This window comes from Dryobates pubescens, chromosome 10 (genome assembly GCF_014839835.1).
Source record: "Dryobates pubescens isolate bDryPub1 chromosome 10, bDryPub1.pri, whole genome shotgun sequence".
Classification (NCBI taxonomy): Eukaryota; Metazoa; Chordata; class Aves; order Piciformes; family Picidae; genus Dryobates; species Dryobates pubescens.
This window is the reverse complement of record NC_071621.1, coordinates 23,162,398-23,178,762: the sequence shown is the minus strand read 5'-3', so window position 1 is coordinate 23,178,762 and position 16,365 is coordinate 23,162,398. Positions and strand designations below refer to the sequence as shown.

General features: G+C 40.6%; 1 protein-coding gene across 1 annotated transcript in view; it reads right to left on the bottom strand.

Annotated features, from left to right (window-relative positions):
- Positions 1-12,908, bottom strand: part of USP12 (ubiquitin specific peptidase 12) — a 33,939-nt gene extending 21,031 nt beyond the window's left edge. The window contains exons 1-2 of the mRNA XM_054164675.1: positions 12,658-12,908; positions 1,079-1,159 (exon numbers count right to left, since the gene is read on the bottom strand). Of these exons, the coding sequence (XP_054020650.1) occupies positions 1,079-1,159; positions 12,658-12,705 (129 nt within the window). The 5' untranslated portion in view covers positions 12,706-12,908. The remainder of the gene's footprint in view (positions 1-1,078; positions 1,160-12,657) is intronic.
- Positions 12,909-16,365: the final 3,457 nt, after the last annotated feature.

The window sequence follows — 16,365 nt, the reverse complement described above, 5'->3', positions numbered from 1 at the left end:
TATAGGAATATTGTCCTTTATCGAAACTTTTCTTAAGGGGACAAGATATGTAAAACTTCAAGATTAAGTGTACAATACAATTTTACTGTTAAATCTTAAATTCTCCCTGGACTTAGGCAAGAAATTTGGAAAACAAGTTATCTGAGAACAGAATTAACAGATTTGAGAAGAAAACAGCTTTGATGGAAAACTTCAGCTCTGCTACACAATTAACAACAAACCTTAACAGTTAAACTACCGTATTTCCTCTTTTCAGATAAAAAAATGTGTCATTTTGAAGGTATCTGAGCTTTCATGAGAAAGGAAAAAAATTACTACTCCATGGCATTTGAGATGCATGTAAGTCAGTTTATCAGTAAGTGTTTACTGACTACACAGTCTATGCTTGGGTTGCAGACTCTTGGGCCACTTTCAGCGCTAAGAACCTGGAGGCAGAGACACAGAGAAGCAGACCAGCACAAGAAATAATTAGTTTCACTAAGGAAGTTCCTGTTAAACCAGCTTGGTTTAAATATGTGCTTTCTGAAGCCCCAACAGAGAAAGCAATATTTAATTTCAGAACAATGCCATTTCTCACAAGATACCCACGTCTTGTGGGTAATACCAGATATTAAGATTTAAATAACTCTTTAAAACTGATGATGGAATTAAACAATTCAATATATTTTTTCCCACCACTGTTTCCTCTTTGGGCTCAGTGTTTTTAAAAACCCTAATGCAAGTGGCATGTGTGAACATATCATCACAGTCAGTCAGATTATTTTACTGTATTTATTTACTTTGATTGGTGTATTATGAAAAACAAGCTACATTATTTTAAGCAACTAATTTTATAAGACTTTTACATTTTAATAGCAAGAAAGTTATTTTTTAAATGCCCTATAATTATTAAAATGAAATCAAGTGTTAAATAAACAGTTCCATGTCAACAATTATTTCAGAAGCGTATTTCAACAAATACATTGAATATTGAACCACATTTCAGTGATTTTATATTCAATTACTATATCTTTCAGTGTTTTAATTGTTCACTTACTTGCAGCCTTGTAATTCAAAGCAACAAAGTCATGAAACTTACATTAACCAAACCAAAGTAGTGCTCATTGACTGGAAATTGTTCTGGACCAATCTCTTTCTCCAAAGCAGAGGCATTGGCGCCCTCGAAAAAAACAAAAGCAGTAAAGTATTAGTGTTGCAATTATCTACACACTGGAGTGTGTGAAGTTTTTGTGGCAAGGAAAAATGAACAAAATCAACCATAAGACTTGGGTTTCTAAACTTACATTACACTGAAGCGCTCTCTAGTCAGCAGGGAGGAAAACAAAAGTAAATCACAGACTAAATACTGAAACAGATGAAACATTTCCCTGTCTGTATCCTGGAGGGAGAGGGTGTGCGCAGAAAGTGAAGTTCGTGACACAGCTCAACAATAATACAAGGTGCATTAACCAAACTTGTTTAGTTAGTCTATTGCTTAATGCAAAGGCAAGCTTGTAGGCAGGATTGTATCAGCCACAAATGCAGAAAAATCAGTCCTTTAAATTCTAGGTTTAATTGCACTCTCAGGATGTTTAGGCTGTCCACAAAAAGCATTTCACACAGGCCTTAAAGCAGAAAGCAAGGCTTCAGCCCCACAACTTACATACCTAAAGAACCTAACACTCTTCCACTATGTCATGGATTCAGCCAATTGATCTACAGATGAATATTCAATACTATGCTGACATCATACCAGTTTTAAAATGAAAGTGCTGGCTGGAGCAAAGTATGATGGAGCTTACAGTTCACGTCATAACACAAGAGGCTTCCTGTTTCTGGTTGCTACTTCTGGTTTATGGTTTGCAGGGTTGGTCTTTTCCACTGGGCTACCTGTGCACTTTGGGGAGGGGTGTCATTTTATCCCTGGCTTCTGCTGCTGCTTCTGCCTTTGACATGCTTTTCTGTAAACAGGCTAAGGTAACTGTACAATGTATTATTTTCACTAAACTCCTTATCTCTGCATTACTTTCCCTCCTGATCTTCGTGTGGGGGGCTTGCTTGAGAGCAGGCTGTCTCAAAACCAGCACACCAGAGGAAAATTCTTTCAACAAAATCCAAAATAACTTAGATATATGTGTTTCCAAATACATTAGGTTCAAAATTATCTTTAAATTATATAATTTTCATGTATTTTCATTAAATTACACCTTTTTTTAATAATCTGTGTTTATTATTTTCACAGTGGATCTGTGTCAAAATGTATCCAAATGTGCAAAATTAAAATGAAATGCTACTGTGTGGTATCTGCCGTGACATGATTGTGGTGCTGCAGAACTTACACAATCTAGCTAAGTAGTTCTGAAACTGGAAACACACAAAGGCCCATTAGGAGGTAACAACCTTAACTAGAACAGAGGAAAGGACAGCACAGCTCCACACTGGAGACAGCACAGCTCCACTCTACTCACAACATGGCCCCAGCTGCTTTTTTCATCAGTCATCTCCCCTGCCATTATCCAGTATGATAAATCCCCTCCTTGACCAGAGATTTGGCTGCAGGGCTTACTACTTCAGAAACTGTTCTCAAATGGTGATGTTGGTGGTAAGGAAAAGGGCTATAAACCCTCACTTAAGATTAAAGAACTCCACGACTTCTGAATATTTCGTTTTGTAGCCTTATTAAATACACCCACAAGCTCTGGCAAGGTGGATATTATATTTATAAACAAACAAGGAGAAAAGGAACCATGGAGGCCTTTTATCCTATTGTTAAAATCCCAACTTCTTTAAAAATAAATAAATCCAAGAGCAGGGTTTTAGGAAATTCTCTTTTGGAAGCTAGGGTGGAGTACCTACTTTAATCTCTCTTTGGAAGGAAGAATATTACAGTATAACTTTGATACTGTTTTTTCTAGCACAATAAAGATTCTGACTTGACAATAAGACAGACATGCTAAGATACTCCAATACTGTCATGTTTTTTTCAAGGCTGTTTCATTCAAGGCTCAGATTATCACATGCTTTCAAAGTACAGCGTTATCTATGTTTCAACGCAGTTGTTTATGAATGTTTCATTACTACAAACCAGCATGGATATAAAAACCCTCAAGCTATTTAAGACTTCCCTCTACAGCTCTCATTTTGTCTGTCATAAAGCATGTTATTCCTCCTCCTAAAGTAATCATTTATACCGTGCACAGTGTGTTGGTTGCATAGAGCAAAAACATAGTATGCAGCAGGGGCTTGAAGGAGTATGGTAAGATGCATGTTCACATCTGACCTATAAAAGCTATTTTAAGACCTAACTATCCCTCGCTGCAAGAAGTTTCCCATTCATTATTACAGTATATATCAACAGTCTCATCTGCCACTTCCATCATGCAAATACAGATCCAAAAGGGAAGCACTATGACAACAGCAGCTATTATGGTACTGTATTATCTTTTGGACAAGAAGACAGCAGAGGTTTACGGGAGAAGTTAAGCCTTGACTTTCCATCAGCCAAAAGAGACTTACTGGGTTTGGGATCTAGACTTGGGATATCATAGGCTGTGGTGTATGTTGCAGAGTATGGAATTTTTTCCTCTGCCACTTAACTGGGATGTGGGAAGATCTCAAAATGAATCTCTTTTTTGCAGGCTCACCTGAACAACCCATACAATAGGTGCTCAGTTCCCACACAGCAACGTGACTTGGACATTGTGCAGGGGACAGAAAAGAACACCATCAACTTTGGTTAGTTATCTACCTCCAGTTCTCCCAGCCCTTCTAAGCAGAAGCACAGAAGGTCATTACCCAGAAGTGGGAAGGAACAGAGACACAAGTCCAAAACAGTACTGCAATAGTACTGGCATTTACCATTTTTTGCATTATGTTAATGTAAAACCTATACATCACCAAACACTGCTTTACATTACACTCCTTTCAGCACAGAGATACAAAGGCATATAGAAGAAGTATTTGTCATAATTAACCAATCTATGTTTTCAAAGTGGGAAGGAAGTTGAGCAGCTAAGGTGTGTATACAAGAAAACAATATGAAAACAAGATTCAGCTTTATTTGTTATTGGAAACGATCCTGGAAGCAATGCTTAAGTATCAAACAATTATAAAAGAATGTTACTAGGTATCATGAAAAGTTAAGTGCAAAGCTGAACTACTGTACACTTCATTCTGTGTATAAACTGATATGAGATAAATAACAAGTAATCTTAGTTTAACCATGTTCAAATCAGTTGAACATTTATTATCTCCCCAACAAACTAAAAAGGTTGCACTGCTGGATTTATCAAATATCCCCTAAGATGCCAATTTTTAATGAAGGGATAAGACTCCATGCTTACCATGGAAGGCCCTTAAGTTTCTCAACTTTTGTTTTCAAAACAGCTTGAGGCTTCTATAAATTAATACATTTAACATCAACCAAATAAATGCTTTATTTCGCTTTAGTGGAATCAACGTCCAGAAAATACAGAGGAAAAAGAAAGTGTAGTACAGTTGAATCTTTCCATTTTTTAACTTTTACAGCTATATATTCTCCCAAAGTTCTAAAGTAAATTAAAAACACCACGATGTTATGCATTTCAATGGAAAATGGAAAACAAAGTGCAGACATACGATGGGGGCTTTGTTTAGTTTTTCATTTACTAAAACAATAATATCATTAAATGCCATTTCCGCTTTTATTATTGCCTTAGAGGTCACACTATTGTGGTGCTACGTCACACTAGTACCCCTGAGACATATTAGCAGCTAAGGTATGGATAAGCTAACTGGAGCCAACCTGTTGGTGCTGATAATCTGACATACACACTTCAGGTTTCAGAGAGGTTTTGCCATATTATTTCTAGACTGGCTCTGTAACTGAACACCCAGCTGCAGCTGAACTATGTTGCTCAATTTAGTGTCCTTCAAAAGAAATCCAATTTGTGCCACTCTAAGACCACCACTCCAAGATGAGAAATAAAGTACAGTACATTGGGATGCCTGGGAGAATCACTTCAGAACTGCACACACCTTACTTAAAGCAGCAAGGAAAATGTACCTGGCACTCATTTAAAGGGGGGAGGGAGGGAAGGGAAAAAAACCCCACCCTATATTGACAATACTGTTTAAAACCCAGTCAGCAGCAGGCAAAGTACTGTAGTTTCAGTGTCCTGCCTTTTTGTTATCACCCAACCTAGCAGGCAGGATTCATAACAAACCTAATGTGCTTTGAAGATCACACTGGTGTTAGTCTTACTGGGATGAGATGTATCTGGGCAGGTTTGATTTATCCCTTCCTAGAATAAACATCAATTGATAACTTCTTGGGTCATCTTTTCAGTAGTTTGCTATAACAGCTTTATTGAGTTGTAAATTTCCTGACTAAACCAAAAAATGTCACCTTTAAAAGAAGTTTACCTTACAACATACATTTGTCAAAATTCTGAAGATTCATCTCCCCCTTCACACATGCACTACGCTAAAACCTTCCCTACAATGCTCTCCACCTACCTCAAAAATGCAAGTAACTGGGCCCTTCAGTTTAGGAAGGATGTTGACTTGCTGGAACGAGTCCAGAGAAGAGCAACAAAGTTGGTGAGGGGTTTGGAACATAAGCCCTACGAGGAGAGGCTGAGGGAGCTGGGGTTGCTTAGCCTGGAGAAGAGGAGACTCAGGGGTGACCTTATTACTCTCTACAACTACCTGAAGGGAGGTTGTAGACAGTCGGATGTTGGTCTCTTCTCCCAGGCAAGCAGTACCAGAACAAGAGGACACAGTCTCAGGCTGCGCCAGGGGAGGTTCAGGCTGGATGTTAGAAAAAAGTTCTATACAGAAAGAGTGATTGCCCATTGGAATGGGCTGCCTGGGGAGGTGGTGGAGTCGCCATCACTGGAGGTTTTTAGGAGAAGACTTGACAGGGTGCTTGGTGCCGTGGGTTAGTTGCTTGGGCGGTGTTGGATTGGTTGATGGGTTGGACGCGATGATCTTGAAGGTCTCTTCCAACCTGGTTTATTCTATGTATTCTATGTATTCATAACTCAACCATGTTACAGAGGTTTATAATATGACCTCAGCTATAGGTAAGTGAACAATAATAAAAAACCTGAAACAGAACTTTCCTTCTTTCTAGTGATAGAAAATCATAACAAGTAAAAGGAAAACTCAGTAACAGCAATGTTTTCAGGAACAAAAAAAACCCCCAAAACATTGTGAGTGCAAAATGGAGTGTTTATAATTTACAAAACTAAATCTCAGTATAGATACATTCATTTACTAGTTGTTGTGGGTTAAGGACTTTTTCTTTTTGCCATTTATTACAAGTCTCATCCTTGCCTGTGCCACTAGTCAAGGTATAATGATTTTCAAAGCTTAAACTAATCAATGCACTGTGACTGATGGAGTCTTCCATTAAAGAAGAAATACATAATTCTATACTTCCAGTTATGTTTTCTCTGAATAGGTGAATTCATACTTTCCATGCATTTATATGCATCAGGATTAAGAGCAAACAGAATAGCCATATTAAATCAGTTTATGCCAACTGTTTTGACTACAGCCAAAATGGAAAAGCATTTCTTTTGATACTGTTTCTAGCCCAGGAAGCAGAAGTGAATTATACTGAGTGGGATCCAATAATTCTCATTGTTTACACAACTTATTTTCCTTCACAGCAACCAGATACAGTCATACTTCCTTCTGTTTTTCATACCGACGTCATAGGTAAGTTACTCTCACATATGAGGCTGAGACTGAGAATTACGCCTCTGGGCTTGGCTCTTTCATGGAACAGATCTTTAAAACATGATAAGATGTAATGATGTTTCTACAGTTCTTCCTCAGTTGCTGCCAAATGTGAAATGGACTTTGTCTACTTCTCCCAACACAGAATGCAATCATATTGCTAAAAAATAAACCACTGCCAACAATCTAAGTCATATACAGTTATAGTGTGTAATTCCAGAAAATTCCTGGGGTGACATGTTCACGATATCATATGCCTTTGCTTTAGTTTCCCCCAATCAAATGGGTTTTCAACAGCATCAGAACAACACATGCATAATGACACTTACTAAGTGGGGTCCCAAAAGATCAAAACTGTTACTTTCAAAGACATTAAGTTAATGGTTGAATTGCACTAGGAACAAGATAGGTGGTCTATGAGGTATATTTAAAAGAGGATCTCGGATGACCTTAGAAATCTTTCAATGCCTAAAAAATACTGACAGTTGCAAGCATTATAGTAATCTCTTACAAAACTCAGACTTATCATATCATCCAAAATAGGGAGCAGAACACGTTTGCTTGATCACTTTTCTTGATAAACTGCACATTGTGGTGTTATTTTACATGCCTTTTTTTAAGCTACATGATTCCTTTTTCCATAAAAACAAGCATGTAGCTTTTATAATTTCTCATTTTCATGAAATTATAAAATGAATTTGTTTATGAAAAATGGTCAAAATGTTGGGTTTTTTTTTGTTCTGGTCTATTTAGGTTAATACACCATTCTGGTTCTCAGCTACAAAAAGATTGAGACTATTCTTCTTTTCCTCAACTGAAAGGTCAGATAGACTCTATTAAAATAAATCACTTTTTTAAAAGCATTTACCTTCAGCAAACTTCCTAAGCTAGGGAAACAGAAGTTACTTCCTATACAGAGCTTCTATGTCCTCCTGAAAGAACCTTCCAACAAATTTCAAAGAGAAACCTAGACAATATCAGTTAATGGATATATCCTTTAACCACATTTTTACACAGTCACTCCTAGATGTGTTAATGTAAATTAGCTGGTTCAGTTATATAAAGACTATATAAATGACCAACGTAAATGCTCAAGCTTTGTTTAGCAATAGGATCAGCTATTTCCACTGACACAGGTAAAAAAATCTGTCAGCATGATTAGAGACAAAGGAAGATGAATATATAGAGAGATACATACATAAGGTCAAAAAGGGAGGGAAATAATCATAAAATTGAAATTATCCATCTAAGCAATATATCAACTAAATAATTCTCTGTGCTGGTATAAATACTGCTTTGTAGCTGTACAACTTCAGAATTTTGTGCTTCATGTCTCATACTTGACATTTGTTTTATATTGGAATTGAATTTATATTTTTATGTAAACTGACAACAAATTTTTCTAAATTAATTAGTATACCAAGTAGTGTCATAAAACCAGTCTTTTAAAGAGCAAAAGGTAGAGGCTTTTCTTTTATTACCATACTGTAGCATGTTGTATCTACAAAAATGATGATGACAAACACCTAATTCACATTTGAATCTTAGTGTCATATTTATCCAGAAATATTCTCCTTGTAAGAGCTCCAACAGAGGAGTGAACTTCCCTACTGTGGTTTAAGCTCTTACTACAACTGAGTAAACAAACACCTCAACAAAATTTAATGTGCTTGCAACAGGACTAACACAACATAACATGTGCCTGAACACTCCAGACCACTGATAAGGCAGGTTCAGGTCATGATGCCAAAGTGAAATGCTGCGGCTGAGACACAGCACATGTTCCTTCTTGCCAACTTTGCTACATGAGCATGTCAGACAGAAGGACAACGGAATACTATAACACTGCCATTTTCTGTTACTTTAGTCCTCCTCCTCCTCTGTTCTCTTTTCTATCACCTCTTCACTCTGAAGGTCTTTTTTCCCACAACTTTTCTGTTCTTGCTGTAACCCTCAATTCTCACTTGTTCCAGCATGAGTCTACTGTACTCAGATTCCCTGTGGAATCTGTTAGCCTGATGACCAATTAATGTTTAAGGATTATAATCTGTGCTTTGGAGGAGACAGTGCAATTAGAAGGAACAGGAGTGAGTAAGTACATCATAGCCATTTCTGGATGACTGCTAAGTCTGGCAAACATCAATTTACCTTAAGTGCAGATTTCACAATCAGTTTGAAAACCCTATTATAAACAAATAATTCCTTAAGCAGTAATGACCACATCACCCTTGTCAAATGTGACTGAAAATGGGCAAAAGGGTACAGATGACAGTACCCTTACACAGAAGGCTGGCAGGAAAAGGACAACAGCCAACTATTCAGTGTGACTCTGAAAGTCTTCTTTCAAAAATAAAACAAAACTTTGCATTCTAAGATATGCAGACTCGTCATGTCATAGCATGCTGTTACATCATACAATCAACAGCTAGCTACAAATTATCATTTTATTTCAGTGTTGGGGTCTATATCAATCACTGATGACATTAGGCGACACTGACCCTATATATTAAATTGGCAGAGAAGGGAACACCTAGATAAATCTCTGAAATCTGAAGAAAATATTTTCATGTCCAATGCTACAGCTTCAAGATTAGCATAGCTTTTACAATTCATTAACCTTTTGCGGGTTGTGCTAACATAATCCAACAGTTCCTAGAAGAAACGCTGAAAAACAAGTACTACTACCATTACAACTCCTTTTGTACACCTGAGACTGACATCTTTGAGGCTTTTACTAGCTTTTATGCTATAAAAATAATTATTGTCTCCTCTTTGCTTCAGCTACTATAAGACTTGGTACCTCTCAACTGGTGGCAAGTGTTTGCTGGATGTTAGACAATAGAAACGAGACAGAGGTACTAGATTCAAACTCTGGTTTATGGCGAGTACGGCCTGGGGCACATCTTCATTGCAGTTAGCACAGGTTACTTTACCACTTTTCAGCCATGCATAAAAACCCCCATATAATTCAGTCATGTAAGAGTTTGACTGCAATTTAATGTATGGATGAGGGTAAGAGACCAAATGGTTTTGCTTTTACTGCAAAAAACATTTATTAAAAAAAAAGACCACACCTTTTAACCTCATGTTTCGCAACAGCAACAGTGGCTAACCACTCAAGGGCAAAGATATTTTCCAGCGCTTTTCCACAATATCCAACCTTCTAATTAAGACTTAGTGCAGCATGAGGAACCATGGGAGTGGTGATGCAAAGCAAAGAAGTCAAAGGCAGCTCAAAGAGGATACAACACTAGGAGCCAGTACTACAGGAAGAGCTCTGCCATCACTGGTCTGAACACCAGAATATAGACCAATGGACTAATGAAGTACATGAAAGAACCCACTCTCTGCAGACAGAACTAAAAATACTGCATATCACTTTTCACTGTACCCACACAATCTGCCCATACTGTAAAATGTAATATATTGCTTTCTAATATTCAGAACTTGAACAAGGGTAAGATGCACAAAATATAAGTCAGTCAGCAGAAGGAAATTCGAATTTGGAACCCAGGAAGTCATGACATGCAGGACTGTGATAGAAGAGCTTCTTTAACATAGTTCCATACTGCTCTGTTACAGATTTTAAGTGTATGCGCACGTTAGGCTTGCATAGGCACAAACTGTCTCTTGACAAAAATTGCCTGTTAGTGTTTTTGTACTAACCAAACACAAGAAAAGAAGCAACAGCCTGAGTGAGAGTTCTTGTAAGAGGCATGGGGAAAGGCAAGAAAAACTTGTAAGAATGTTTAGGAAGTTGTCTGGCAGTTTACCAAACTGGGTACCCAAGTGGGTTGACACAAAGAAGAATTGCCAGGGGGGAAAAAAAACCCCAAACAACAAAAACAACCCAACAGTATTACTCAGCAATTATATAGCTCTTTCTGGTTTTGCAAAATATATGTTTAAACATGAGTATATGACTCTCATTAAAAAGATCTGCCTTACCATACCACATTGTTCTAAACAACTCCACAGTAAATGCCAAGTGCTTCATCACACTGTTTTTACTGAAATATTGTTATGCACTATCTTAGATTATCTATTAAGCATTGAAAAAACTTTTACAGCAGGTATCTTATGCCTGGTGTCCCATCTCACAGTACTACTAAATTTCATGCATCAGAAAGAGAAAGGCAAAATCTTATGCCTGGAGTTTATCCACCTCAGTGCACACAATTATGATTGGGCAGATAATAATAATAACCACCTAATTGTTTTCAGAATTTCAGCTTCACGGATATAGACACTTTGGTTAATCATAAGAAAATTTCTAGCTGGAAAAAAAAAGTATTTCAGAATTGACCTATATGTCAGTGACATAATGTCATTTCTGATAAGCATGCATACAGAATAATCTTAAACTAGCTGCCTGGCCAGTCCAGACCTACAGTTTCCATGCTGTCGAGAAGCTGAAGTGAGGCCCCATACAAGACCTAAATCAAAAGGCCAGCACTACATTTACACTGACACAAAGGCATGTGGTCAACTGTGGGTGTAAAGATGTTAGCTAGAATTGCAATAAAATGAGATTGTCCCAGTTCAGGATCAATCACACTGTCTAGCCTAAAAATCTAACTACTTCAGAGAATGGAAACTCCTGAAACACTCCTGGCCCACAACATTTGGCCATATAAAGCTCTTAGTATACCACTCATGGATTCAAGAAGACAGAATTCCCAAATTCAAACAAGGAGATACAATCTCGCATATCACAAAACACTCCCATCTGATCAAGAACCATCCGAGCAATCTCCCCCTATGGGCCTACAGACATTCATTTGATATTTCTCATAGGCCGTCTCCAAAATGTGTGTTTGAGATGTTAAAGCCTCTCTGCAGCAAGATTTATGAAAACCATAAATCAGTTTCCAATAACATACAATGAAAGCATTTCCCACTGTTTGATGTTACACGGGATTATAATCCCAATTCAGCAAATTAACAAACTAGTAGCCAAAGTGTATTTTTCCCCCTAACCATTTCTTCCCTTCCCCTTGAGAACAAGAATTTTAATTTGGCCACGGATAGAAAAGAGCACAAATGAAAGAGCTCTAGGTACGAACCATCAGTACATCTCGTTCATCTCAAGTAGTAAATTCTACTAAGGTCTTATTTTCTTCCTAAAATTAGCATTCTTCCATCAGTGACTCTACTGAGCCCCCCACCCCTCTTTAAACAAACCCCAGAGGGCATTAACACATCTGTGTATCTGCTTATAGCTGTAATTTATCAAGAGAGAAATGAAAAAGCAATCACTGGAAGAAGCCTCGTATCAGAACCTGGATCGATGCAAACAAGTAACATTATATACCAAGGCGCGGAGCGTGCTTGGCTGAACAGATCACGAGGGATGCTCACACTTTTTCGGGTAACCAGAGGAGCACCCGACCGCCAAGAGGCAAGGCAATTACAACCCCGCCACCCGAGTCAAGTATTGGGAGAGCTAGGGACAATTACCAACTGTATCGGGAGAAGGAGGGCGCTTCTAGAAACCCTGCCCTAAAAACAACACACCTGCAACAAGCAACCCCGAACTCGAGGCAGTGTCTTAAAGCTATTCCTCACAGCTTTTGGCACGCTTCGGGGAAAACCTGTGCTCCGTAACCCCGTACTCCTATCCCGTTCACAGTCAGGATTCTCCCTTCGCCCCCAGCCCAACCCAACTCAATCCCATCAGCGTCTGCACCAAGGTTGAGTCTCCCAAAGCCGATTAACCCGATTCCCACCCACGGCAGCACTCCCGAGCCAGGGACGCCTCCCCGCCACCCCGTCCCCCCCGCCGCCGCCGCCGCCGCACCACCCACCGCCGGGCGCTACGCAAACCCAGCCTCCCCCGTCGCCCGCCCCTCTCGCACGCCTTCGCATAGCCCCTTCCACTGCCCCGAGACCCCGTCCCCGGGGAGCCGGTGGGGCTGGAGAGAGGCGCCCCGACCCAAGCCCCTCACTCACCATGGTACAGATAGAGGCGATTTTGGAGACTGTCATTAGGATTTCCATCCGCCCAGCGCCATCTTCCGCCCAATCACAGCGCCGAGCGGAGCGGAGCCGGGCTGGGCCGGACGGGAGTAGGAGGAGAAGGGACGGAAGGGCAGGAGACGGGGGCAGACCCCGCCGCCCCCGCCGGCGCCCGCCGCGGGGCGCGCGCGCCCCCCGCAACGGTCGGGCGCGCGGCTCCCACCCGGCACCAGAAGCTCGCTCCCTATCTCCCCGCGCGCCGCCAGCACTCCGCGAGCCCGCGGCACGCCCGCCTCGCCTGACTCCGCCCGGCCCCACCTCCCGCCGGGCCCGCGCGCCGCCGGGTCACCGGCCCGCGCCCCGCTCCTCTCCGCCCCCTGGCCAGCTCCGCTCCCGGCCTGTCTCCGCCCCGCCACCACCTCCCGCCGCCACCTCCCGCCGCCCAGCAGGCATGCGCGGCACCGAGGGGCGGAGCGGGGGTGCGGGCAAGGCTCTCTACAGGGGGAGGTCTCGTCCGCTGGTGGGGTGTTGTACCGCGGTGTGGCGGCCTTTAGGGCGCTGGCGCTGGGTGCGAGGGTTGTGCCTGGTTGGTCTCCACGCACATGCTTTGCTTTTTATACTTCCTTGTGTGGCCCTACGGTTGAAATCTAACGGGTGGTCACTGGGTACGCGCTGGCATTGAAAGTGTGGCGCCGGGAGTTGGGATGTTTCCTTAGTGCAAGTGCTGAGCGGCCCCGAGACGTTCGGGGAGTGCGTGGGAATAACTCCAACCCAAACGGGAAAAAGCAGTTAAACAACAAAACTAAGAAAACTTTTGCCTCCTATCAAAATAATTACTCTAACGCCAAGCTAACTTCAGAGTGACTTCACACATCTGAAGCAGCAGTTGTCTTGTCAAAGCCATTCCTAGGGCAGCCCTCCGCGGAAGAGCGGGATGTGGAGAGGAACGCAGCTATGAATTCCTCCTTTCCTTGCTTTGTCTCTACATCACCAGCTCTTTGGGCTTGGTGAGTGTGGGATTTGCCTGCCTCAGCCTCAGACATAATGGAAAATAAAGCTGATCTGTACAGTAGTCATTTATATCAACTACCTAAACCATCTACTTGGGAACAAGATGAATCACCTAGATGTGCCTGTTTGCCTGCAGACTATAACAGAAATATGGATGACATATTCAAGATGTTGATGTCTGCATTGAAGAAGCCTAAAGCTAGCGAAGATATATGTCCTGCTCTCTCTTTTTTTTTTTTTTTTCCATATGTGGGAAAGATCTAGCAGCTTGAGATGCATTGTTACTAAGAATAATGCATATACACATAAGGCCTAGATCATAAATGCATCCTTTCACTGTTTAAAAAAAATATTAACATCTATAATATTAGATCATGATATTCATGTTCAGATTATATATTCTTCAGTAATGGAATTAATTGAAATAGTTTTCCTTCAACTAAAACATAAAGAATACAACCTTAGAAAATTTTATAACCAATCCCTTTATAGAAACCTGAAATATCCTCAAGCAATTCTTTTAAATAATATCTGTGGTCTAGAAGCATATATTTCAAAAGTATAGTATTTGAGAAAATGAGTACCTCTTGGATGACTACATTCAGAAACTGTTGCCACAGAAACCATGGGGGAGGACAGCACTGGGGAACGGGAAAGAATAGAAACTAAAGAAGTGGATTGGCCGCTTAGGTGCAAAAAACCACAAACTGCTATTTGGCCAGTTAGAAGTGTCAAACCTTCAGCTATCCAGCAGTCCATCTGCTGAAATACAAAGCTGTGAGATACATCTGCAGCACCATTCCTTACAGTGTTAATCAGACATGCTACAAGATAACGCCTGTGTAATCCAGAGTGGATGAAGTGTTCACAAAATGGCACAAGGAAAATATGATAGCATGCTGTCTCCCCAGAGCAAAACCACAACAAGCAATTGCAGCATTGCAGAAGCTTATAAGATTACCTACAAGGCAATACTGTTTCAAACCAATTAAGTGGCATCAAGTACAGGCCACAGAAACTGCAAGAATCTTGAAAGGTACTCGAATAGAGAATCAGAGATTGTCTCAAAGTTTCTTCTGCCCATAAACTGGAAAAAGAAAGCACAATAATGTGAAGTGCTCCTGCTGTCTGTAGTTCCAATGGAAAATGTAGATATCATGGAGTATAGGGCTACATTTCAAAAAGAATTGGGGATATACGGCTGTGCTGGCCTGCATCTGACAGGTATGGGCTGGAGACTAAGCAGAGGAGCTGGGGAGATGTTAAATTAGCAATATAGAGAAAGAGCGATTATTTTCTTAAGTGCCATTTAAGCTGAGATGCCGTATTATGAGCAAACTGAACTCTTGCTACATAGAATGAGAGGAATTACAGAGATACTTTGTACATTTTTCACTGTTACAATGAGGTAAAATATGAGGAAATACATAAAAGAACTGGAAATTATCATTTATCATCATTAAGCCCAAATTAAGTATGCTAGGTATTTGACAAGCTACGGAAAACCAAAATGGGTAGACCAGGATTGTGCATGTGTTTGTGTACGCTTGAAGAGATAGAGCTGTGAAAACAGCAACAAAGCGACTGTAGTGCATATAGATCAGGATGGTAACTAACCCTTTCTGAGAATATATATCAGTCATATCTTGTATCACTGGGGAGAGAAGATCCACCTGACATAATGTTATGAGCATCCTTACCAAACGACCTGCTGGGGAGAACTTTAGCAAGGGAGTCTTTTGATCACAGACCCTGGTTTGGGGGGGGAATTTCTGCCTGCTCACCATTTGCACCACACATCAGAGTGCAAGAAGTCAAGGAAGTTTCTGAGGGGCATCTGTCTGGGCCAACGAGGGGTGATTCACAGCTGAATCTGCTCTTTACTAATAAGGAAGAACTGAGGATGTGGTAATCGAGGCTATGGTTAGCAAAGCCTTGGCTTTGAGAAGTTGACAGGGGAGTGGTTTAGGCTGGAGGTTAGGAGGAAGTTTTACACAGAGAGAGTGATTGCCCACTGGAATGGGCTGCCTGAGGAGGTGGTGGGGTCGCCGTCGCTGGGGGTGTTCAGGGCGAGGCTTGACAGGATGCTTGGTTCCATGGTTTAGTTGATTGGGTAGTGTTGGATGATAGGTTGGACACGATGATCTCGAAGGTCTCTTCCAACCTGGTCTATTCTATTCTATTCTATTCTATTCTATTCTATTCTATTCTATTCTATTCTATTCTATTCTATTCTATTCTATTCTATTCTATTCTATTCTATTCTATTCTATAATCCTGTGGGGACTGGAGGAGAGCAGCAGGCTACAGACCCTGGCTTTAGGGGAACAGACTAATTTATTTCAGCAAACTGGTACATGGGATCTACTGAACAGCAATTCAAAAGTGTAAGGTTGCTCTGGAAAGCTGACAGGACAGCATATGGAGAAGAATATGGAGAAAAACTAATAGATGCATTTGTATTTTCAGCAATGACAAAGCAAAACTGATGTGCTGTGAAGAGAAAAAGTGTGGCTAAATGGGAAATTAAATTCAGGATGGGAGTTTTGTAAGATCTGTATTGTTTGGTAAATTCCTCCTGTTCACATACAGTATGCTTTAATATAGGCACAAGTAGAGTTACCTAAAAATAAGAGTGAGGAGGTCACATCTGCAGAGATGAGGGGCTGTGTTGTGGAGAGCAGTGAAGAG